The following is a 25,423-nucleotide window of genomic DNA, read 5'->3' as shown; positions in this document are numbered from 1 at the left end:
TAAAAATTGTTAGTTGTCTTTGAAAAAAGACAGATTTTCAGCGAAGTCGGGTAATACGTGTGACTTTGAATGTTCGACGACCTATAAGTTGGACCATGTATGTATATTGAACTCCAAATTTTAGTTCTTGATGTTTGCTCGTTGATGTGAAGTTCGGCATGTGCCAGTAGTCAGTACTTTTCTTTTATGCTTTATATTAATGTAGGTCGTAGGGGATTGCAAATGGACCATATCGGTTCAGATTTGGATATAGCTACCATATATATTCGTTCGTCCGATTTTGAGAAATATTATAATAAAGTGTTTATTTGTTGTACGATTCTCTCGAATTTTGGCAGGAAGGATTTTCTCATGACTCTTGTCATTATTGTTGAATTTCATAAAAATCGGTTCAGTTTTAGATATAGGTCCCATGTATACATATCGCCCGATTTTCACTCTTAGGGCCACTGCAAGCGCATTTATTGACCAATCTTTCCAAAGTTTTGCACAATGCTTTCCTTGACCACTACCGCATTATCTAAGATGTTTGGTCGAAATCAGTTCAGATTAAGATATAGCTCCCATATATATGTTCTTCCGATTTTGAGAAATATTGCAATAAAGTGCTCATTTGTTAACCGATTCTACCGAAATTTGGTAGGAAGGATTTTCTCATGGCTCCTGTTATTATTGTTAAGTTTCATAAAAATCGGTTCAGTTTTAGATATAGCTCTCATATATATATATCGCCCGATATTTACTCCTAGGGCCACTGCAAGCGCATTAATTGACCAATCTTCCCAAAATTTAGTACAAAACTTTCCTTGATGACTAAAACATTATCTAAGAAGATTGATCGAAATCGGTTCAGATTTAGATATAGCTCCCATGTATATGTTCGTCAGGTTTTGAGAAATATTGCAATAAAGTGCTCATTTGTTAACCGATTCTGCCGAAATTTGGCAGGAAGGATTTTCTTATGACTCCTGTTATTATTGGTAAGTTTCATAAAAATCGGTTCAGTTTTAGATATAGCTCTCATATATATATATAGCCCGATATTTACTCCTAGGGCCACTACAAGCGCATTAATTGACCAATCTTCCCAAAATTTAGTACAAAGCTTTCCTTGATGACTAAAACATTATCTAAGAAGTTTGATCGAAATCGGTTCAGATTTAGATATAGCTCCCATGTATATGTCCGTCAGGTTTTGAGAAATATTGCAATAAAGTGCTCATTTTTTAACCGATTCTGTCGAAATTAGGCAGGAAAAATTTGCTCGTGACTCTCGGCAGTACTGTGGAATTTAATAGAAATCGGTTCAGTTTTAGATATAGCTCTCATATGTATATATCGCCCGATATTCACTCCTAGGGCCACTGCAAACGCATTTATAGACCAATCTTCTCAAAATTTAGTAGAAAGCTTTCCTTGACGACTACGACATTATCCAAGAAGTTTTGTCGAAATCGGTTCAGATTTAGATATAGCTCCCATATATATGTTCCTCCGATTTTGAGAAATATTGCAATAAAGTGCTTATTTTTTAACCATTTCTCTCGAAATTTGGCAGGAGGGATTTTCTCTTGACTCTCGACATTAGTGGTGAGTTTCATAGAAATCGGTTCAGATTTAGATATAGCTGCCATATATGTACATCGCCCGACTATCACTCCTAGAGCCACTGCAAGCGCACAATTGACCAATCTTGCCAACATTGACCAACGCCTTCCTCAACGACTATTATGATATCTGAGAAGTTTGGCTAAACACTGTTCAGAGTTAGATATAGCTCCCATATATATGTCCATCAGATTTTGGGTAATGTGCAATAATGTTGCCATTTGATTTGTTTGAACATATTTCCTCGAAATGAGTTACGGTTTGTTTAATAACCCATCTGAAAACATTCGGCGCGGTCCATGAAAATTTGTTCAAAATATGATATAGCTCACACTATGTACTTATGGAAAAGGTGTAGGCTATTATACAGTCGACACCGCCTGGCTTTTGTCTTTCCTTACCGGTTTTGTCTTATGCTTTGGTTCCCCTTCCCTTTAGTTTCGTTCTACTGATGTGTACCTTTGATCTCAATTTGTATTATTCGATTCTTCTATGGCGAGCACAATTGATCTAAGTTCTTCTAGGTTGCTGGTATATCAATCTACAAAAACCCTTAAGGTCAACTGGTTTAGCCTCTTTTTGAACAACAAACTAAAAATTTTGGTTTATCCAAATTTCCCTTCCCATTTGGTGTTCCAATAACCCTTTAACCAAGAAACCATTTCGTTAAGGAACTTTCAAATAAATGCACAATTTCCCAGCCATTCTGTTCACTTTTTTTCCCCCAAAAGTAATGCGATTTTGATGCATTTTTATGACTCAAGCCACACTGGGCAAAAAACTTCCACCACTATTAGAAAAAATAAGGCAAGAAAAACTTGCAACAACTCTGCTTAAAAGCATAATTTGAGACACGTTACAATCATGTTTTCTTCCCATTATGTTCCATTCAAGTTATTAGTAATAAAAATAAATTTTAATGGACTTCCTTTTTCGGTATAACTGTAGCAGCAGACCCACAAGCAGCTCCTCTCTCTCTCCCTCTCTCTTTGCAGTTAGTAAAAGGCTCTGATTGAAGTATGCAAAAGGCGGAAGCGCCTGATGGCATTGACTTTATATCTTCATTTGCTCGAAACAATTACAAGTGGAAACACTGGTAGCTTTGCGTAATATTTGAATAAACGACTATTTTCATACTTCTCCATTTTGTTGGTGTTGTTGTTTTTTTTTTCTAGATTTTGCTGTTGATGGCAATTTTCACTTTTATTACAATGTCCCCGCACACAGTCAAACACAAGAAATGTGCTTGTATTTAAGTTGAGCAATACGCATTTGTACACAGACACGCATACACACATATCTAGAGTTAGAGTCTCACCCATTCTCTCTAATTTGAATAGAGTCCATAATGTTTACAGTAATGTCAAGAAGGTTCTTACTATGGCTAAGTATTTGTGCAAACATTGCAATTCAAAAGTTTTAGTGTGTTTACATTACGAGGGGCAGAAGGAGAAGGTGAGAAAACAAAAAACCTTTGATTAAAGCATATTTGGGGACCAAAATAAGGCCTGGGCATAAATGTGTTTAGGACGGTAGTAGAAGTGGAGTGTTCCACTAAGTCTGATAAAGTTGATTGGAAGTACAATATGCCTGGTAAAAAATGGTACACGGATTCCTATACAGATGGTACGTGGATTCCTGTATTCGCAGCTTCTACTTGACAACATCTGCTGTGTAGATGACCCACACTAGCAATCAGAAGCAGTTACATCTTAAGGTGCCCACCACCATAGTATGGAGGTATCCTAATCTTGTCACTCTTTTTGTAACATCTCGAAATATTGACCTGTGATCTTATAAAGTGTATACATTCTTGATCGTCTTGACAGCCTAAGCCGATTTAGATATGACCATCCGTCTGTCGAAATCACGATAACGGTCAAACGAACTGAGATATCCACTTGAAATTTTGCACGGATATTTCTTATTGACCTTGGTTGTTGGGGTTTCCAAATCGTTTCAGATTTGGATATAGCTTCCATATAAACCGATCTCCCATTTTTATACCCACCACCGAAGGATGGGGGTATATTCATTTTGTCATTCCGTTTGCAACACATCGAAATATCCATTTCCGACCCTATAAAGTATATATATTCTTGATCAGCGTAAAAATCTAAGACGATCTAGACATGTCCGTCCGTCTGTCCGTCTGTCTGTTGAAATCACGCTACAGCCTTTAAAAATAGAGATATTGAGCTGAAACTTTGCACAGATTCTTTTTTTGTCCATAAGCAGGTTAAGTTCGAAGATGGGCTATATCGGACTATATCTTGATATAGCCACCATATAGACCGATCGGCCGATTTTGGGTCTTAGGCCCATAAAAGCCACATTTATTATCCGATTTTTCTGAAATTTGGGACAGTGAGTTGCGTTAGGCCCTTCGCTGCCATATAGACCGATCATCCGATTTAGGGTCTAAGTCCCATAAAAGCCACATTTATTATTCGATTTCGCTGAAATTTTGGACAGTGAGTTGTGTTAGACCCTTCGACATCCTCTGTGAATTTGGCTCAGATCGGTCCAGATTTGGATATAGCTGCCATATAGACCGATCATCCGATTTAGGGTCTAAGTCCCATAAAAGCCACATTTATTATCCGTTTTCGCTGAAATTTGGGACAGTGAGTTGCGTTAGGCCCTTCGACATCCTCCGTCAATTTGGCTCAGATCGGTCTAGATTTGGATATAGCTGCCATATAGACCGATATACCAATTTAGGGTCTTAGGCCCATAAAAGCCACATTTATTATCCGAGTTTGCTGAAATTTGGGACAGTGAGTTGTGTTATGCCTTTCGACATCTTTCTTCAATTTGGCCCAGATCGGTTCAGATTTGGATATAGCTGCCATATAGACCGATTTCTTGATTTATGGTTTTGGGCCCATAAAATGCTTATATATTATCCGATGTCGCCAAAATTTGGGACAGTGAGTTAAGTTAAACCCCTTGACATACTTCTGCAATACCGCACAGATCGGTTCTGATTTGGATATAGCTGCCATATTGACCGATATCTACGTTTTAGGTTTTGGGGCCATAAAAGACGCATTTATTGTCCGATGTCGCTGAAATTTGAGACAGTGAGTTAAGTTAGGCTCTTCGAAGTCCTTCTTCAATTTTGCCCAGATCGGTTGAGATTTGAATATAGCTGCCATATAGACCGATATCGCGATTTAAGGTCTTGGCCCCATAAATCCGATTTATAATCCGCATTTATAATCCGATTTCACTGAAATTTGACACAGTGACTTATGTTAGGCTTTTCGACATCCGTGTCGTATATGGTTCAGATCGGTTTATTTTTAGATATAGCTAGTGTACTTTTAGTATTTGGTCCAAATCGGAACATATTTTGATATAACTGATATGGGACATAAGGTATGAAATTTCCACCGAATTTTGATGAAAGGTGGTTTATATATATTCCCGAGGTGGTGGGTATCCAAAGTTCGGCCCGGCCGAACTTAACGCCTTTTTACTTGTTTTATATTGAGCCGTTGGGAATATTCTTTACCGATTTGGATGAAAAAGTGCACACAGTGTTCTGTTATGACTTCCAACAACTGTGCCAAGAACTTTCCAAACCGATCTATATCCTTGTGTGGCTGCCATATAAACCGATCTCCCAACTTAAGATCTTGAGCCCCCGGAAGCCGCAATTCTTATACGATTTTGCTGAAATTCTGTACATAGTGTACTGTTATGACATCCAACAACCGTGGCAAGTGCCGTCTAAATCGGTCTAAACCTGATATAGTTCTCGTATAAACCGAGCTGCCGATTTGAGATTTTGAGCCCCTGGAAGACGCATTTTTTATCTGATTTGGCAGGCATAGTTGTAGGGTGGGCGACTCCCAGGGAATTAAACCAAGTATTTATATAATTTTTGTATTCTGCTCTCAAATTTCTTTCGTTTGAGTCCCTTCTTGTCTTGTTCAGTGTAAATATCAATTTTGTGCATAATTTTGGGGCGGGGCAACCTTCCTGGGAATAGATTTAAAAATTTTATGTAAGTTTCGTATTCTACTCTCAAGTACTTTTCGTTTGAATCCCATAGAGTCTCGATCGACTTACATCTCCGTTTGGGGATGATTTTAGGTCGGCCCCCTGAAACTTGACCCCAAATTTTTATATAGGATTTGTATTCGACTTCCAAACGGAAGTGGTTTACCCTAATCGGTAAACGTGTAATTTTTGGGCGGTCTTTGGTGGCGGTGTAGCCGCGATGAAGTCTACTAGCCTCAATGTAAAGTCAGGCCTTCTGCTTTGCTAAGCGCAAAGACAAACTAACACTGACCCCCTACCACCCAATGGTTGATAAAAAAATAGAAAATTTCCAATTTGACCAAATAACTCATACCCTCCCTCCTTGTGACTCAAGTATTCATTAAATTTCGGTTAACATGGCAGTTTTGAAAGAAAGCAAAGCAAAGCTACAAAAAAATTTCAATTTTTGCTGAAAATTAAAAACAATCTGTTTTGTTAATAATAGTAAAACATAATGGAAAATCTGGGACATTAAAAAAATATCCACTCATAAAATCTTGGCTACTCACTGCAGAGATGCATAAAGCCAGCCGGTAATCAAAATCAAGCAGATTTATGTCATTGTGAGCATTGTTTAACCCGTAGGATTATAGTTAATGTAAAGGCATAAATTAGAATTACAATACAATGTGATTATAACATAGGCTAATGGGCAAAGTGGTAGTTTATTTTAAAATTACAAGATTTGTTCTTTAAAGAGGATATGATAATCCAAAGAGGCAAAATGGGCATCACATTTGGTTCACATTTATATTTTCCAAGACTCTTTTAAGGCACTGTAGTGTTATTTGATGCGTTTTTTTATTCTTAAATAAAATTCTACAGGGTAGTAGTTGGGGACAGTAGGAATCTCGTAACACAAGTTTCATAACAAAAGACAATTTGCTGGTTTAAATTCTGTCCAGCATTCAAATACACCAAAGGAACAAAGCCCAGGCCATTAATCGATGGGATGACACATTTCATTTATGCTTGCTTGTAATGTAACATTCCATAGATTTCGACACCAATCGAACATTTATTAATTTCCTATGCTAGATATAGCAAAAAACCCCAAAAAAAATCCTCCTCTTAAGTGTTGGTACGAATGTCGAATATCAAAAAAAAAAACCTAAGCTATGGCAAATACCATATACCATAGACGAAAATTATAATAAAAATGTTCTTTGCTCTGAGCACAACTAACAACAGCATGAGTGCCAAAGGCACATTCGCATAACTGTCACTGGGGCACAGCAGTATGCTGCTCATGCTGCCGTTGTTCAGAAATCTAATTACATTTTTTGGCATCAGATGTGGCTAATGTTTGCCAACAACATTAGCAGCAACAGTGGCATCAGCGCTACCCAACAACTCCAAGAAGTATGCGCTATCATCAGTGGCAACTGGCGCTTGCCGCTTCTTCGAAAGGGATGAAAGCCATGACTAAAATTAAGGAGCAACAAGAATGACCCTTCTTTTTGCCAAATGCAATGGGAATTTTATTTTATATTTTTTTTTTGCTTTTTTTTTATGGCAAAGATTTTGGCTTCTTTTCTTCGTTTTTATTTAAGATAAATGAAGCAACTTAACAAATGTTGGGAAATTAACAACTAGAAAAAAAAAACACTAGCCAAACCAAAGCATTTTCATAGGACTTTTGTCCTTTTTCTTTGAATGCATTTCATTTTTCTCATAACCCTGCATTTGAGTAGGAGGGTCTATTCAGTTATGGCAGTTTGTTGGCAACATAAGCCAAGAAAGACCAGCAAATATTTCTCGAAAGGAAATTTCGGTAAAATTGCCTACGCAAAGGAAAGTTCTGCTAAAAGTATTGTAACTTCAATAAATTTTGATAAAATTTCCCATAAGAGGAAAATTTTGATAAAATTTCCCATAAGAGGGAAATTTTGATAAAATTTCCCATTAGAGGGAAATTTTGATAAAATTTCCCATAAGAGGGAAATTTTAATAAAATCTCCAAAAAGAAAAAAATCTCCTATAAGAGGGAAATTTTAATAAAATTTTTTATAAGAGGGAAATTTTGAAAAATTTTTATAAAAGAGAGAAATTTTGATGAAATCTTCTTAAACCGCTTTTCCTTAAATGTTTTACAAATGGTGCAGAATGATACCGCCATTAAAAAAATAGGGTACACTATTTTTTGTATCTGAAGGGGGGACGGACCCTCCCCCTTACCTTCAGTTTCAAAAACCATAGATCTCGGAGATGGTTGGAGCTATTCAAATGAAATTTTATTAGACCCTTCACCATAGAATGGGGGTATACTAATTTCGTCATTCTGTTTGTAACACCTCGAAATATGCGTCTAAGACCCCATAAAGCATATATATTCTTGATCTTCATATCATTTTAAGTCGATCTAGCCATGTCCGTCCGTCTGTCCGTCCGTCCGTCTGTCTGTCGAAAGCACGTTAACTTTCGAAGAAGTAAAGCTAGCCGCTTGAAATTTTGCACAAATACGTTTTATTAGTGTAGAATGGTTGGTATTGTAAATAGGCCACATCGGTCCATGTTTTGATATAGCTGCCATATAAACCGATCTGGGGTCTTGACTTCTTGAGCCTCAAGAGGGCGCAATTCTCTTCCGATTTAACTGAAATTTTGCACATAGTGTTTTAGTAACACTTCCAATATCTGTATTAAGTATGATTCAAATCGGTTCATAATCTTGTATAGCTGTCATATAAATCGATCTGGGATCTTGACTTCTTGAGCCTCTAGAGGGCGCAATTCTTATCCGATTTGAATGAAATTTTGCACGTAGTGTTTTGGTATTACTTGCAACAACTGTGTTAAGTATGATTCAAATCGGTTCATAACTTCTTGTAGCTGTCATATAAACCGATCTGGGGTCTTGACTTCTTGAGCCTCTAGAGGGCGCAATTCTTACCCGATTTGGCTAAAATTTTGTACAACAGCTTCTCTCATGACCCTTGATATACGTGTCTAATTTAGTCCGAATCGATCAATAGCTTGATACAGCTCCCATATAAACCTATCTCCCGATTTTGCTTCTTGAGCCTCTACAAGGCGCAATTCTTATCCGAATGGACTGAAATACTACACAATGTCTTCTAAAGTGTCAATCAGCATTCATTTATGGTCCGAATTGGACTGTAACTTGATACAGCTCCAATAGCATAACAGTTCTAATTCAATATTCTATGTCTAAAACAACTAAAAAGGCGTTTAGTTCGGCCGGGGCGAACTTTGGATACCCACCACCTCGGGTATATATGTAAACCACCTTTCATCAAAATTCGGTGAAAATTTCATACCTTATGTCCCATATCAGTTATAACAAAATAGGTTCCGTTTTGGACCAAATACTAATAAGTATACTAGCTAAATATTAAAATAAACCGATCTGAACTATATACGACACGGATGTCGAAAAGCCTAATGTAAGACACTGTGTCAAACTTCAGTGAAATCGGATTATAAATGCGCCTTTTATGGGGCCAAGACTTTAAATCGAGATGTCGGTCTACATGGCAGCTATATCCAAATCTAGACCGATTTGGGCCAAGTTGCATAAAAATGTCGAAGAGCATAATACAAGGCACTGTCCCAAATTTCGGCGAAATCGGACAATAAATGCCTCTTTTCTGGGCCCAAAACCTTAAATCGAAAGACCGGTCTATATGGTAGCTATATTCAAATCTGGACCGATCTGTGCGATACTGAAGAAGTATGTCAAGGGGCTTAACTTAACTCAATGACCCGAATTTCGGCGACATCGGACAATAAAGGAGCATTTTATGGGCCCAAAACCATAAATCAAGAAATCGGTCATATAGGCAACTATATCCAAATCTGAACCGATCTGAGCCAAATTGACGAAGGATGTCGAAGGGACTAATACAACTCACTGTCCCAAATTTCAGCAAATCGGATAATAAATGTGGCTTTTGTGGGCCTAAGACCCTAAATCGGAGGATCGGTCTATATGGCAGCTATATTAAAATCTGAACCGATCTGGGCCAAATTAACGAACGAAGTCGAAGGGCCTTACACAATTCACTGCCCCGAATTTCATCAAAATCGGATAATAAATGTGGCTTTTGTGGGCCTAAGACCCTAAATCGGAGGATCGGTCTATTTGGCAGCTATATCCAAATCTGAACCGATCTGGGCCAAATTAACGAACGAAGTCGAAGGGCCTAACACAACTCACTGTCCCAAATTTTGGCAAAATCGGTTTATAAATGTGGCTTTTATAGGCCTAGGACCCTAAATCGGCGGATCGGTCTATATGGGGGCTATATCAAGATATAGTCCGATATAGCCCATCTTCGAACTTAACTTGCTTATGGACAAAAACAGAATCTGTGCAAAATATCAGCTTAATATCTCTATTTTTAAAGACTGTAGCGTGATTTCAACAGACAGACGGACGGACATGTCTAGATCGTCTTAGATTTTTACGCTGATCAAGAATATATATACTTTATAGGGTCGGAAATGGATATTTCGATGTGTTGCAAACGGAATGACAAAATGAATATACCCCCATCCTTCGGTGGTGTGTATAAAGAGATACCGCGCATAGAACTCGGCAAATGCGATCCATGATGGAGGGTATATAAGTTTCGTCCCGGTTGAACTTAGTTCGCTCTTACTTATTCTCTATTCGATTTCGCTAAAATTTGAAACAGTGACTTTTTTTAGCTCTCCGACATCCGACCCAAATATGATTCACATCTGACTATATTTAGATATAGCTGCCATCTAGACCGATCTGCCGATTAATCTGAAGCCCATAAAAGCTTTATTTATTACCCGATTTCGCTGAAATTTGAAACAGAGAGTTGTATTAACGACATCCTACTTTAATACGGTTCAGATCGGACGATGTTTAGATATAGCTGCCATATAGACCGATCTGCCGATTAAGGGTCTGGAACCCATAAAAGCTGCATTTATGGGTTGCCCAAAAAGTAATTGCGGATTTTTCATATACTCGGCGTTGACAAATTTTTTCACAGCTTGTGACTCTGTAATTGCATTCTTTCTTCTGTCAGTTATCAGCTGTTGCTTTTAGCTTGCTTTAGAAAAAAAAGTGTAAAAAAGTATATCTGATTTAAGTTCATTCTAAGTTTTATTAAAAATGCATTTACTTTCGTTTAAAAAATCCGCAATTACTTTTTGGGCAACCCAATATTTCCCGATTTCGATGACATTTTGCAACACTGAGTTGTCTGAAGCGTCCCTCATTGAAATGTGACATAGTGAGTTGTTTTTCAGCCTCCCGACATCCGAACCAAATATGAATCAAATCAGACTATACTGGTATTGCTGTCATATAGACTGATCTTCAAATTCTGGGTCTTAATCCCATAAAAAGCAGATTTCTTGCCTGATTTCGCTGAAACTATTATTTGTAGATGTGTTCTCGGGACCTGAATAAAATATGATCGAGAGCAGCCTTATTTGTATATAACTGGTAGTGGAGTTATAATAAAATAGAATTTGTAAAGTTACCTATAAAAGGCCCCTGACCCCCAAAAAGTTCCCCAAAACCTTAACATCAAATTAGCTGATGTACGGTGCACCAGCACCCTAACCATGCGAAACCACCAAAGGAATACAAAAGTTGATAATGAGATTTTTAAAATCATTTTTTGTATACGTCTTTGGTTTTGAAAAATATAAAACATAGATTTTTATTGGTTTTATGCGTCAACATTAAAAGAGGAAACAATGTCTGCAAATGATGCGTTTTCGTGGGGTGAATATCTAAAGGCAACTGGGACAGTGGCCAAAAAGGATGCCTAAAGGAAAAGCGAAATGTTCCCTCAAACTCCATCATTTTGCCGGCATTTAGTTTGGGGGTTTTTGCATTTCGTCGTTTGAAAATGGAAACGGAAGTATCAACAGCAGCAGCAGCAGCAGCAGGAGCAGCAGCAGCAGTAGCAGCATATGGAGAAAATTACTTTTGTGGTTTTGTTCGTTATTCGAAATGTTCTTTCTTACTTCACAGCTCTTAAGCGATTTTTTCTTTGTTTTTGTTTTTGTTTGGGTAAGGGTATTATTGAAAATAAATGATTTCGCATAAAAAGTAATAAAATTGTATTAGCAGCAGTTTGTTTTATCATCAAACATTTAGGTACTAGAATATATGCATGTATGTGTTGCCATGTTCGTGTGCCAAATGAAATGAAAATCTATGTGCAAAGTTTTCCAAACTCGCAAACAAAAAAACAACCAACGAAAATATTTTGGGGTTTTATTAAAAAATATTCAAGCTCTAGTCTGGGCAAATCTAATAATTTATGACACCCAACCAGTGCCAACTGGCACAAAATAAATGTTCACTGATAAAAAAAAAGAAAAACCAACCATGGTCTAAAGATAATTTCACTTTATGACAAATGGCCGTTAGGTTGGAATTTCATCGACGCCATCATCGTCGGTAATGGTGACAACCGAATTAGAGGAGTTTCATTGAAGTTGGCAGTTAACTGGGGGTTAAAGTATGCTGCTGCAAGAGGATAATAAGTTGGAAAAAATTGTTTTAACATCGCCATATAGGATCTTAAGCCCATAAAAGCTTTATGGAGTACTAATTTTTTGAACGCTGAATTGTTCTGGTTGCCCAAAAAGTAATTGCGGATTTTTCATATAGTCGGCGTTGAAAAATTTTTTCACAGCTTGTGACTCTGTAATTGCATTCTTTCTTCTGTCAGTTATCAGCTGTTAATTTTAGCTTGCTTTAGAAAAAAAGTGTAAAAAAAGTATATTTGATTAAAGTTCATTCTAAGTTTTATTAAAAATGCATTTACTTTCTTTTAAAAAATCCGCATTTACTTTTTGGGCAACCCAATAATTGGTCCCACGCCGTTTCTAGCTAAATATGCTCCTGACGCAACCATATTAGATGGTGCCATAGATAGAAGCGTAGTTTTATAACCCTTTCCCCAAAAACGGGGGATATTTTATTATCCTTTCTCAAAAGGAGAGGGTAATTTTATTACCATTTCTCAAGGAATTTTATTACCTTTAACCAAGGTAGCCACACTTTCGATTGGCAAAGGAACCACTACTCCAGGCCGATTGTCCTCTCAGCCACACTGGATGTGAAGAAGGCATTCCATAGCCTCAGCTGGTCTGACGTCCTCCAAGCTCTCAGAGAGGACTTTAATATCCCTGCGTATCTGCTGAGAATAGTGAGAAGTTACTTGCGTGACAGGGTGCTTCTCTATAACTCTCAGGATGGAACGAGTGAATATGAGGTAACATCAGGAGCAGTGCGAGGATCCATATTTGGATCGGATCTTTGGAATGTCCGTTATGATGGAATACTTCGAACAGAAATAACAGACGGAACCTTTCTAGTGGGATATGCTGTCGACATCGATGCAAAAGACACGGAAGGTGCAGAACGCAAACTGCGACCGGTGATGTTAGGTGATGTAGGTTTAAGTGGCAGTCTACCATCTCTGTCCCAAATTTCGGCAGCGCAATGATCCATTCTAGGACGGGAACTTTGGAATGCCAGTTATGATGGAATACTTCGAACCTTTCTAGGAGGATATGCTGTCGACATCGCTGCATTACGGCAAGAGACACGGCAGGTGCAGAGCACAAACTACAACAGGTGATGTTAGGTTAGGTTAGGTTTAAGTAGCAGTCTACCATCTCTGTTCCAAATTTCGGCAACATCGGGCAATAAATGCGTGGACCCAAAACATTAAATCGAGAGATCGGTCTATATGGCAGCTATATCCAAATCTGGGTCGATCTGAGCCAAATTGAAGAAGGATGTCAAAGGGCCTAACAAAACTCACTGTCCCAAGTTTCGGCGACATAGGATAATAAATGGGCTTCTTATGGCCCCAAAACCTAAAACCGCGAGATTGGTCTATATATGGCAGCTACATCCAGATCTGGACCGATCTGTGCCATATTGCAGAAGTATATCAAGGGGCTTAACTCAACTCACTGTCCCAAATTTCAGAAAAATCGGATAATAAATGCGCCTTTTATGGGCCCAAAACCTTAAATCGGAGGATCGGTCTATAAGGAAGCTATATCCAAATCTGATCCGATCTGTGCCAAATTAAAGAAAGATTTTGAAGGGCCCAACACAACTCATTGTCCCAAATTTAAGCAAAATCGGATAATAATAAATGTGGCTTTTATGGGCCTAAGAACCTAAATCGGAGGATCGGTTTATATCGCAGCTATATCCAAATCTGGACGGATCTGGGCCAGGTTGAACGTCTACCTCAACGAATATTTCTCTACAAGAAATCTGATGATATCTTTCACAAAATCTTCAGCCACATTTCACTACAAATACGCGCGAGATGAATACCGAGCTGACAGTGATGGTCCATGGAGAAATGATTCCGACCATCAAGTGTCCCAAAATACTTGGTGTCCCATTTGACAGCTAATTCACATTCTCCCCACATGCCACAGCATTTTGCGATAAAGTTGAAAGTAGAAACATGGTCCTCAAGTCACTTGCCGTTAGCACTTGGGGTGCTGACAAAGAATCCTTGTTGACCACGTACAAAGCAATTGGCCGGTCTGTGGTAAGTTATGCAGCGTCAGTGTGGTCTCCTCAGCTCTGTGACACGCAGTGGAATAATATTCAGATTTGTCAGAATGCCGCCCTTCGAACTGCGACGGCCTTTTGGGCTGTTATCGCAGAGACCACTTAATCATCATCTTGTGGATAAGTATCCAACCCCCAGAAGCCTGAAGGTAGATCTTCGTGATCTTGAGCGTGAGGTGTAACGCTACAAGAGAGAACCTCCAGCTCAAGCGGCATATCCTGCGGGTATAGACAACATCCAAGCAGACAAGGTAGCCGATGCAAAAATTAGCTACCGGGTGAATGTGGTCCTTGGAGAACGACCGCCTCAAGTTGCACCTGATGAAATTGACCTACCCGGCAAACCAGAGTAGTTATGGCTCCATTATGATACGGAAGATGCAGCCTCCTTACATTCTACAGAATAAGGATTAATACTAAGGAGCAGTATATGTGCCGATTGTGACCTGGGACCACACAGCACACGTCACCTGTTTAACTGCCCAGCCAGACCAACTCGTCTCAGACCCAGATCCCTTTGGACTTACCCTATTTCAGTCGCAGAGTTCCTGGATCTAAACACTCAACAGAATCAAGCAGACGAAAGATAGAACACAACAACCCGGCAAACCAGAGTAGTTCTGGCTCAATTATGATACGGAAGATGCAGCCGCCTTAACTCCTACAGAGCAAGGATTAAATCTAACGTGCAGGACATGAGTTCCGATTGTGACCTGGGACCACACAGCACACGTCACCTGTTTAACTGGCCAGCCAGACCAACTCGTTTTAGACCCAGATCCCATTGGACTTACCCTATCTCAGTCGCAGAGTTTCTGGATCTGGAAACTCAAGAGAATCAAGCATACGAAAGATAGAACACAACAAACTGCTATAACCACAACAACAAACCTTGTCATAGGGAAGGGTACTTTTCCTTTTCTAAGGGAAAGGATATTTATTTTACCCTTTTCAAGGACAATTTTCCAAAACAAATCACAAAGTTGTTTATTTGCTCATTTTTTGGCTTTAAATTGAAATTGCCAATTGTCACCTCTAACTGAACAAATGCCCAGGGTTCGTATGATGAACATATATTTTCCCAATAACACCCATACGCCACCTGGTAATGCGAAGACAACCGAAGGTAACACACATGAGTCAGCGACCGAGGAATATTTGAGGCAAATAGACTAAATGAGGTGATTGAAATATTAAAAATATTTTCATTGACTACTATGGATGAATATTGGAGTGTTGTAATAATAGTGCCCCCCCCCCCCCCCCCCCCAAAATGAAAGGATATAAAAAAAATTATTTTTCAATTTTATTTTGCTTGTTCAGGCGTATATAATTTTTGTTTTATGATTCTCATTTCATTTCTCATTCGAGACTAGCTTAGTGGTAGAAAAATGTTTTTGCAATTGACAAAAAATTCAGAAAAAAATTATGTTTTCATTAAAACTCTTCGCGACTGGGCATCAGACACAACAACTGTTTATAGAATGTGCGGAGTAGTTCCGAACTGTCATATCACTGACAAAGGCAAGCAATTATTTATGACACTATGCCTAACAATGAAAATTTCGATTTACACTTGAACAATACATCACCAGACAAATAAGCAAACACACACTTATTACGGAGTTACCAGTTGCAAAAAATTTCATATTTGGAGGGGAAAGAAAGATATTTCAAAACTTAAAATTTATAGAGACTCAAGAAGGTAACTCAGAGATCGATTTAAGTGAGGGTTCTTTCTGAAACATATTTGGTTTGTTGTTGGAGGCCACCGTAGCGCAGAGGTTAGCATGTCCGCCTATGACGCTGAACGCCTGTGTTCGAATCCTAGCGAGACCATCAGAAAAAATTTTCAACGGTGGTTTTCCCCTCCTAATGCTGGCAACATTTGTGAGGTACTATGCCATGTAAAACTTCTCTCGAAAGAGGTGTCGCACTGCGGCACGCCGTTCGGACTCGGCTATAAAAAGGAGGCCCCTTATAATTGAGCTTAAAACTTGAATCGGACTGCACTCATTGATATGTGAGAAGTTTGCCCCTGTTCCTTAGTGGAATGTCCACGGGCAAAAATTTGCAAATTTTTGTTTTTTTATACCCATTTTCAAAGAATGGTAGTATTGGGTTGCTCAAAAAGTAATTGCGGATTTTTCATATAGTCGGCGTTGACAAAGTATATTTGATTAAAGTTCATTCTAAGTTTTATTAAAAATGAATTTACACTCTCTTAAAAAATCCGCAATTACTTTTTGGGCAAAATGGGTTCTGAAGCATATCCGCCACTGATGTCGTGGAAATACTGTGCCAAATTTTACCAAAATCGGAAGATAGATGTTCGTTGTATGAGCGCAAGACCTCAAATCGGTCCATATAGCAGCTGTACAAAAAAATGGTTCAATCGGGACTAAAAGCAACTTTTATGGGTCAAAGACCTATAGGCAGGAGATAGGTATTTATATCAGGTATATCTATATATGGGCCTATCTGGACCATATAGAGCACAGATGTCGAAGAGCCTAATCCAGTTCATTGTGGCAAATTTCACCAAACTCTTTTAATAAATGCCCCTTTTATGGGCCCAAGAATTTAAATAGGGAAATCGGTACACATGGCAGTTATATCCAAATAAAGTCCAAACTGGACTTTATTCAGTACGAACGTTGACAGGCTTAACACATCTCATTGTGCCAAATTTAAGCAAAATCAGTGATTAAACGCGCCTGTAATGGCCCAAAAGCTTTAAAGCGGGAGATCGGACTATTTAGCGCTAAATGCAAATTTAATCTGATCTGAACCATATTCGGCACAGATGTTGAGAGACCTTATAGGGCCACCGTAGCGCAGAGGTTAGCATGACCGTCTATAACGCTGAATGCCTGGGTTGGAATCCTGGCAGGAACATCACACAATTTTTCAGCGGTGGTTATCCCCTCCTAATGCTGGCGACATTTCTGGGGTACTGTGCCATATAAAAACTTCTCCCCAAAGGGGTGTCAGTCTGTAGCACGCCGTTCGAACTCAACTGCAAATAGGAGGTCCCCTATCATTGAACTAAAAATTGAATCGGACAGCACTCATGGATTTACGAGAAGTTTGCCCCAGGTCCCTAATGGAATGTTCATGGGCAAATTTGCACCCTTCACCATTAGATGGGTGTATACTAATTCCGTCATTCCGTTTGTAACACCTCGAAACATGCATCTGAGACCTCATAAATTTATATATTCTTGATCGTCATAACATTTTAAGTCAATCTAGCCATGTCCGCCGTCTGTCCGTCCATCAATCTATTTTGATTTCTTGAGCTTCTAGAGGGCACCCTCTAGAAGAGGGTGTTGATTTCTTGAGCTTCTAGAGGGCGCAATTCTTATCCGTTGTGGCTGAAATTTTGCACATATCCTTTTAGTATGACTTTCAATGTCTGTGCAAAGTATGGTTAAAATCAGTCCTTAACCTGATATAGCCACCTTATAAACCGATCTCCCGACTAGACTTCTTGAGTCTCTAGAGGGCGCAATTCCTACCCGATTTGGCTGAAATTTTGCCCATATCGTTTTGGTGTTACTTCCAATAACTGTGCTTTGTATGGTTCAAATCGGTTTATAACCTGATATAGCTGCCGTATAAAACGATCTTGGGTCTTGAATTCTTGAGCCTCTAGAGGGCGCAATTCTCATCCGATTTGTCTGAATTTCTGCACATATCGTTTTGGCAAGACTTCTAATGTCTGTGCTAAGTATAGTCAAAATCGGTTCTATGCCATATAAACCGATCTCCCGGTTAGACTTCTTGAGCCCTTAGAGGGCGCAATCCTTATCCGTTTTGCTTGATATTTTGGACGTAGTGTTTTGATATTCCACCCAATAACTGTGCCAAATATGATTAAAATCGGTTTATAACCTGATATAGCTGTCATATAAACCGATTTTGGGTCTTGACATCTTGAGCCTATAGAGGGCGGTATTCTCACCTGATTTGGCTGAACTTTTGCACATATCGTTTTGGTATGACTACTAACGTCTGTGCTAAGTATGGTCAAAATCGGTTCATAACCTGATTCTCTGCCATATAAACCAATCTCCCGATTTGGCTTCTTGGGCCTCCAGAGGGCGCAATTCCTCTCCGATTTCGCTAAAATTTTACACGTGATCTTTTTTATTACTTCCAACAACTGTGCTTTGTATGGTTCAAATCTGTTCAAATCTGTTCATAACCTGATATAGCGCCATATACACCAATCTTGGGTTATGACTTCTTGAGCCTCTAGAGGGCGCAATTAATACTCGATTGGGCTGAAATTTTGCACATGTTGTTGAGGAATGATTTGCAAAAACTGTGATAAGTATGGTCTAAATCAATCCACAACCTGATATAGCCAACCAATCTCCCGATTAGACTTCTTGAGCTTCTAGAGGTCACATTTCTTATCCAATTTGGCTGAATTTACATGCGTTGTTTTGGCATGGCCTCCAGCAACTGTGCCAAGTATGATCTATTGTAAATCAGTTGGTAAACTGATCTCCCAATTTTACACTGTGAGCCGCTGGAGGGCATAATTTGAACTCGATTTGCCTGAAATTTTGTAGGTACTATTTTTCTGTGACTTCTAACAGCCATGACTAGTACGGTCTATATCAGTCAATAACTTGATGTAGCTCATAAATATGTTGAAAAAACCATTCAAAGAACTTGATAAATGCGATTTATGATGGAGGGTATAAAAGATTCGTCCCGGCCGAACTTAGCACGCTTTTACTTGTTTTTTGCTAAAATTTAAATGTCTACAAAGTTTTCTTAGAAAAACTGTTTGTAATGTTAGTCAAAATATATGGTAACGCTACACCTTTGAAGTAAGAGCCCTCTTGCTTTTCTACTCTCTGTTACAGCAATGTATTGTAAGCCTTGCTTATACATATATGTTTGTATTTTATTGTTATTGTGAGTCTGATGGGAACAAACACTCTAACAAACATATGCATGTAGTTGTTAGTTGGCGTGCCGGGTAAAATGGTGCGTATGATAATACAAAGGCAAGAAAACACACACACACACACACAAATACACAGATATACGAGTATTGCGTGTGCCGTTTGTTTCCCATGAACCTCATAGTTTATGACTTTTTGTTAATGCAGATGTTCGCAGATTTAAATAAAAACAAACAAAGTGACAACCAACTCACAGAGACTCTCACACACTCACACAAGGCTCCATTGACATGATGAAAATTGGCAGCAAACAACAAAGAAGCGGAGACATGTCAAAAGTAGGAGGAGCTGAGCGAACGGTTGAGGGTTTGTTAAAAAAAAATACAAAACCACAACCGAAAACAAAATCGCACTTTTACATGCTGGCTCACGCATATATCGCAGTATTTTCATTGAATTTGAGTTGAGTGAAAAATTGCACAGAGTACAGGCATCAGAGGATGATCAGCAGGCGGTGAGCTTAAAACAAAACAAATCCACACAAAAGAAAACAATCAATGCTGCAACAATAACAAGTCACACATGGTGCAACCAAATTATTATAGAGGTGGGAAAGGGGGGAACAGGGTTAGGGGTAGTAGTCGTTTGTAAAATGCAGTCATATTAAATTTTGAATTGTGCAGTCTGTAAGTGAGTTTTTTCTGCAGCTTGAAAAGAAAAGTTGTTGCAAATTGGCAAAAGATGCGAACATTTCATTTTTTCATTTCATTGCCACACCTGGCATGAGTAAACAAATAAAGCAATGGGTCGTCAAATAAGATTTTTTAAAAAATAATCATAAAATAGCAGAAAATCCCATATAAATGGCATAAGAAAACAAAAAAAAAGTTGCATTAAATATGTCTGGGACGAATCCTTCCATAACTTAACCCCAATAGGGATTCTGCTAAGAATTCACAAATCTTTAAGGCTTACAAGGAGACATGGCACAATATTAAGGATTACAAGGACACAAAAATTCACATTGGATTGTTGGTTATAACTATTTGTTCGCTTACCTGTGCCATAGCCTATTGAAAGGACGCACTCAAGTCCTTCACCTATATAAACGAGAAATCTACAGAATTTTTTGCGTTAGACAAAACCCTGTTACGAAAGCAGGGCTTGGTTATAAAGACATGAGTGGGAACCCTAAGAATTTTAGATTGCAGGCTAAGGGTTGTATGCCAGCTTTGCCATATCCGACCCCCAAGGTCAAAGAATGGTTTGAGCAAGAAAGCTAAGAATAACATGGTTTAATCTGCATCACTTTGTCTTAAACAAACTCTTTGCAACATCCTGGTTGGCAATTAGGAACCTTTTTAAGTCAAGTAAGAATTGTTGGGCTAAGCCACTGGAAATGCAGGAAAATGTCCACCCTACCTTCGATACCAAACATAAGGGCATGAGTTGTGGGAGAGAAAATTCTAAATCTAATCCTTGGATCTGGCTACAGAAAATGTGATCTAACATCGCTGAGGCTGAAGACTGCGAGCATGGCCCCTCGGAGAGACTGACCCCCCAAACGAGACAGTGCTCAAGCTAGTACTTAATCCATTAACGCCTGACCGTCGTTTCCCTTGTCCGATTTTGATGAATTTTCATATATTCAGTATTGAGAGCATTAATACTGACGCAGTAATATCTTTAAATTAAAAAAAAAATAAGTAAAAGCGTGCTTAGTTCGACCGGGCCCAATCTTATATACCCTCCACTATGGCCGTGGAGGGCCGTCTTAAACTCAAGAAGTCCAAACGGGAGATCGGTTTATGTGGCAGCTATATCAGGATTTGGGTTGATTTTGACCATACTTGACACAGTTGTTGGAAGTCATTTCAAAACGATGTGTGCAACATTTCAGCTAAATTGCACAAAAATTGCGGCCTCTAGAAGCTTAAGAAGTCTAATCGGGAGATCGGTTTATATGGCAGATATATCAGGTTATAGAGCGATTTGGACCATACCTAACACAATTACTGGAAATCATACCGAAACGACGTATGAAAAATTTCAACCAAATTGGATAACAAGTGCGCCCTCTAGAAGCTCAAGAATTCTAATCGGGATATCGGTTTGTATAGCGGCTATATTAGGTAATCGACAAATTTAGATGCTACTTGGCACAGTTCTTGGAAGTCAAACCAAAACGACATATACAAAAATTTCACCAATGTGGATAACAATTGGATAAGTATTTTTGATCGTCTCGACGTACTGAGTCGATCTAGCCATGTCCACCGTCCGTCCGTAGGTCGAACGCGTAAAGCTGGCAGCTTGAGCCATATCGGTTCAGATTTAGATATAGCTCCCATATAAACCGATCTCCCGATTTGATTGCTGGAGCCCCTAGAAGCTGCATTTTTTGTCCGCGACTAAATTAGTATACACCCATCCTATGGAGGTGGGTAGAAAAATCGGGCTAAAAGTTGATCCAGCTTATGTAGACTCCGGATTGCACTCCGACCCCGATTCGGGCACACACTCCGCAGTTTTGATTATAACCACCCTGTAGACCGTTTTCTTCATTGAAGATCCTTAATCCATAAATGGCTTATTTATTACCCGATTAAATGGAATTTGGTACAGTAAGCCATTACACATCTTTCCATTTATTGCCCTTTGTGGCTGAAATTTGATGAAATGTGGATAATATATGTGGGATTGTGGGTACTAAAGTTGGATTCGGCCGAACTTACTGCGTTTTAATTTGGTATCTTAAAACGAGGAAAGCGTTATGCATAATTTTGGAAAGATTGGCCAAACAATGCGCTTGCAGTGGCCCTTGGGGTGAAAATCTGGCCATATACATATATGACAGCTCTATCTAAATCTGGGCCGATTTCTATAAAATTCACCAGTTATATTGAAAGTCATAAGAAAATCCCTCCTGCCAAATTTCGAGAAAATCGGTTAACAAAAAACCATTTTATTGCAATATTACTGAAAATTGGACGAATATATATATGGGAGCTATATCTAAATCTGAACCGATTTCAATCAAAATCCTCAGACACTGTGGCAGTCGTCGAGGAAAGCGGTTTGCAAAATTTTGGAAAGATGGGTCAAACAATGTGCTTGCTGTGGCTCTAGGAGTGAAAATCGGGCGATATATATACATGGGAGCTATATCTAAATCTGAACCGATTTCTATGAAATTCACCAGCTATATTGAGAGTTAGGAGAAAATCCCTTCTGCCAAATTTCGAGAAAATCGGTTTAAAAATTACCATTTTATTGCATTATTATTGAAAATTGGACGAATATATATATGGGAGCTATATCTAAATCTGAACCGATTTTAACCACATTCTATTTATATTGTGGTAGTCGTCGAGGAAAGCGTTGTGCAATATTTTGGCATGATTGGGCAATAAATGTGCTTGCTGTGGCTCTAGGAGTGAAAATCGGGCGATATATATACATGGGAACTATATCTAAATCTGAACCGATTTCCATGAAATTCACCAGCTATATTGAAAGTCAAGAGAAAATCCCTCCTGCCAAATTTCGAGAAAATCGGTTTACAAATGACCATTTTATTGCATTATTATTGAAAATTGGACGAATATATATGGGAGCTATATCTAAATCTGAACCGATTTTGACCACATTCTATTTATATTGTGGTAGTCGTCGAAGAAAGCGTTGTGCAATATTTTGGCTTGATTGGTCAATAAATGTGCTTGCTGTGGCTCTAGGAGTGAAAATCGGGCGATATATGTACATGGGAGCTATATCTTAATCTGAACCGATTTCCATGAAATTCCCCAGTAATGTCGAGAGTCGTAAAAAAATCCTTCCTACCAAATTTCGAGAGAATCGGTTAACAAGTGACCATTTTATTGCATTATTACTGAAAATCGGACGAACATATATATGGGAGCTATATCCAAATCTGAACCGATTTTTTTTCCAATTTCAATAGGCTTCGTCTCTAGGCCGAAAAACATGCCTGTACCAAATGTGAAGACGATCGGATGAAAACTGCGACCTGTACTTGGTACACAAATTAACATGGACAGACGGACGGACAGACAGACGGACAGACAGACAGACGGACGGACAGACAGACAGACAGACAGACGGACGGACAGACAGACAGACGGACATAGCTAAATCGAATCAGAAAGTGATTCTGAGTCGATCGGTATACTTATCAATGGGTCTATCTCTCATCCTTTTGGGTGTTACAAACTAATTCACTAAGTTATAATACCCTGTACCACAGTAGTGGTATAGGGTATAAATATAGTCGGTTACTACCGCCTTCTATATTTGATTTTTTGCTCTTTTCTTCAACTCATTGAAAGTTTAAATTGATGTGTTTCTGAATGTCTCATAAAATCAATATCATTGTCATGACTACAATCCACATTTCATCCATCCTTTATTTGATTCTGAATACGAAAACAATCGTCTGGCTCAAGTAGCATGATGGGGAAAAGTTAATGGAAAATCTATTATACGCCATAAAGGCAACAAGGAAGCGCAAAGAGCCCAGATATGGCCATATAACGTGTATTAACAATTTATTCATTACGACAAATGGACAAGGAAATTGCAATGACCAACACAGAGAGCAAGAATGGCATCCACAGCAAATAGGACGATGGCTTATACAAAAAACAAAAACAACAATAATTTAAATATCTCATGGCCAATACCAATTGAACAGACAGACAGACAGACGACGACACGACAGTTCAGAGAACGAGCATTCGCCAAAATTTCGTTCGATTCGCTTCTTCTGGTTTCTTTGGTAATGGGAGAAAAACTTCTCGTCGTCGTCCATAATTTGTAATCATGGGTTCATGGAAAATCAAAGGACATTGTTGAGACTTGTTTGTGAATGAAAAGCACACAGCCCCGTATACAGACGCATACTCAGACTATCTCTGTTACAGCCGTTTGATGCTCTTGTGGAGATGCAATTTGCGGATACATTCAATGCTGCTACAGTTGGCTTGCCATAATTGTTATTAAAGCGATATTCGTTACAAAGTGTGATTGCAAAAATGCCTTTTGCCAATGCAAGCGTTGTGAATGTCCTGCACTTAAATGTCAAAAGGGATCAAGAGACAAAATAAGTAAAAGCGTGCTAAGTTCGGCTGGGCCGAATTTTATATACCCTCCACCATGGATCGCATTTGTCGAGTATATCTTTTTTAGGCAAACAAAGGATAAATGAAAAGAATTGCTATGCTATTAGAGCTTCGAACCATAATTGAATTGAAAGTTGAAGACCATAGTAGAAATTATTGTCTGAAATTTCAGCAAATTTGAATAAGAGTTCCATCCTTTAGGGGCTCAAGAAGTCAAACGGGGAGATTGGTTTATATGGGAGCTTTATCAGGCTATAGACCGATTCAGACCATATATGACACGTATGTTAAAGGTCAGCCGTTGCACTAAATTTCAGCCAAATCGGATAATAATAGCGCCCTCTAGAGGCACAAGAAGTCAAGATCCCAGATCGGTTTATATGGCAGCTATATAAGGTTATGGACCAATCTGAACCGTACTTAGCCCTGTTTTTGGAAGTCGTCACCAAATATGTCATGCAAAATTTCAGCCAAATCGGATAGGAATTGCACCCCCTAGAGGCTCGAAAAGTCCAGACCCCAGATCGGGTCTGAACCAGACCCAGATCGGGTCTGAACCATAACGAAACTTGTCATGCAAAATTTCAGCCAAATCGGATAGGAATTACGCCCTCTAGTTGCTATATGTTATATGGCGGCTATATCCGGTTATGGACCGAACTGAACCATATTTAACACAGTTATTGGAAGTCGTAATGAAATATGTCATGCAAATGCTCAGTCAAATCGGAAAGGAATTGCGCCCTCTAGTAGCTCAAGACGTCAACATTCAAGATCGGTTTATATGGCAGCTATATCAAGTTATGAACCATTCGGATCGGGTAATAATTGCGTCCTCTAGAGGCTCAAGAAGTCAAGATCCCAGATCGGTTTATATGGCAGCTACATCCGGTTATGGACGGAACTGAACCATACTTAACGCAGTTTTTGAAGGTCAGCCGTTGCACTAAATTTCAGCCAAATCGGATAATAATAGCGCCCTCTATAGGCACAAGAAGTTAAGATCCCAGATCGGTTTATATGGCAGCTGTATCAGGTTATGGACCGATCTGAACCGTACTTAACCTTGTTTTTGGAAGTCGTAACGAAACATGTCATGCAAAATTTCAGCCAAATCGAATACGAAT

General features: G+C 38.8%; 1 protein-coding gene across 1 annotated transcript in view; it reads left to right on the top strand.

Annotated features, from left to right (window-relative positions):
- Positions 1-25,423, top strand: part of LOC131994845 (uncharacterized) — a 55,439-nt gene that overhangs the window by 70 nt on the left and 29,946 nt on the right. Inside the window, exon 2 of the mRNA XM_059361770.1 lies at positions 6,853-7,023. Within this exon, the coding sequence (XP_059217753.1) occupies positions 6,853-7,023 (171 nt within the window). The remainder of the gene's footprint in view (positions 1-6,852; positions 7,024-25,423) is intronic.

The sequence above is a fragment of the Stomoxys calcitrans genome, chromosome 2 (assembly GCF_963082655.1).
Source record: "Stomoxys calcitrans chromosome 2, idStoCalc2.1, whole genome shotgun sequence".
In the NCBI taxonomy this organism is placed as follows: Eukaryota; Metazoa; Arthropoda; class Insecta; order Diptera; family Muscidae; genus Stomoxys; species Stomoxys calcitrans.
Note: the sequence above shows the minus strand (reverse complement) of the source record. Positions and strands in the feature narration are given on the sequence as shown.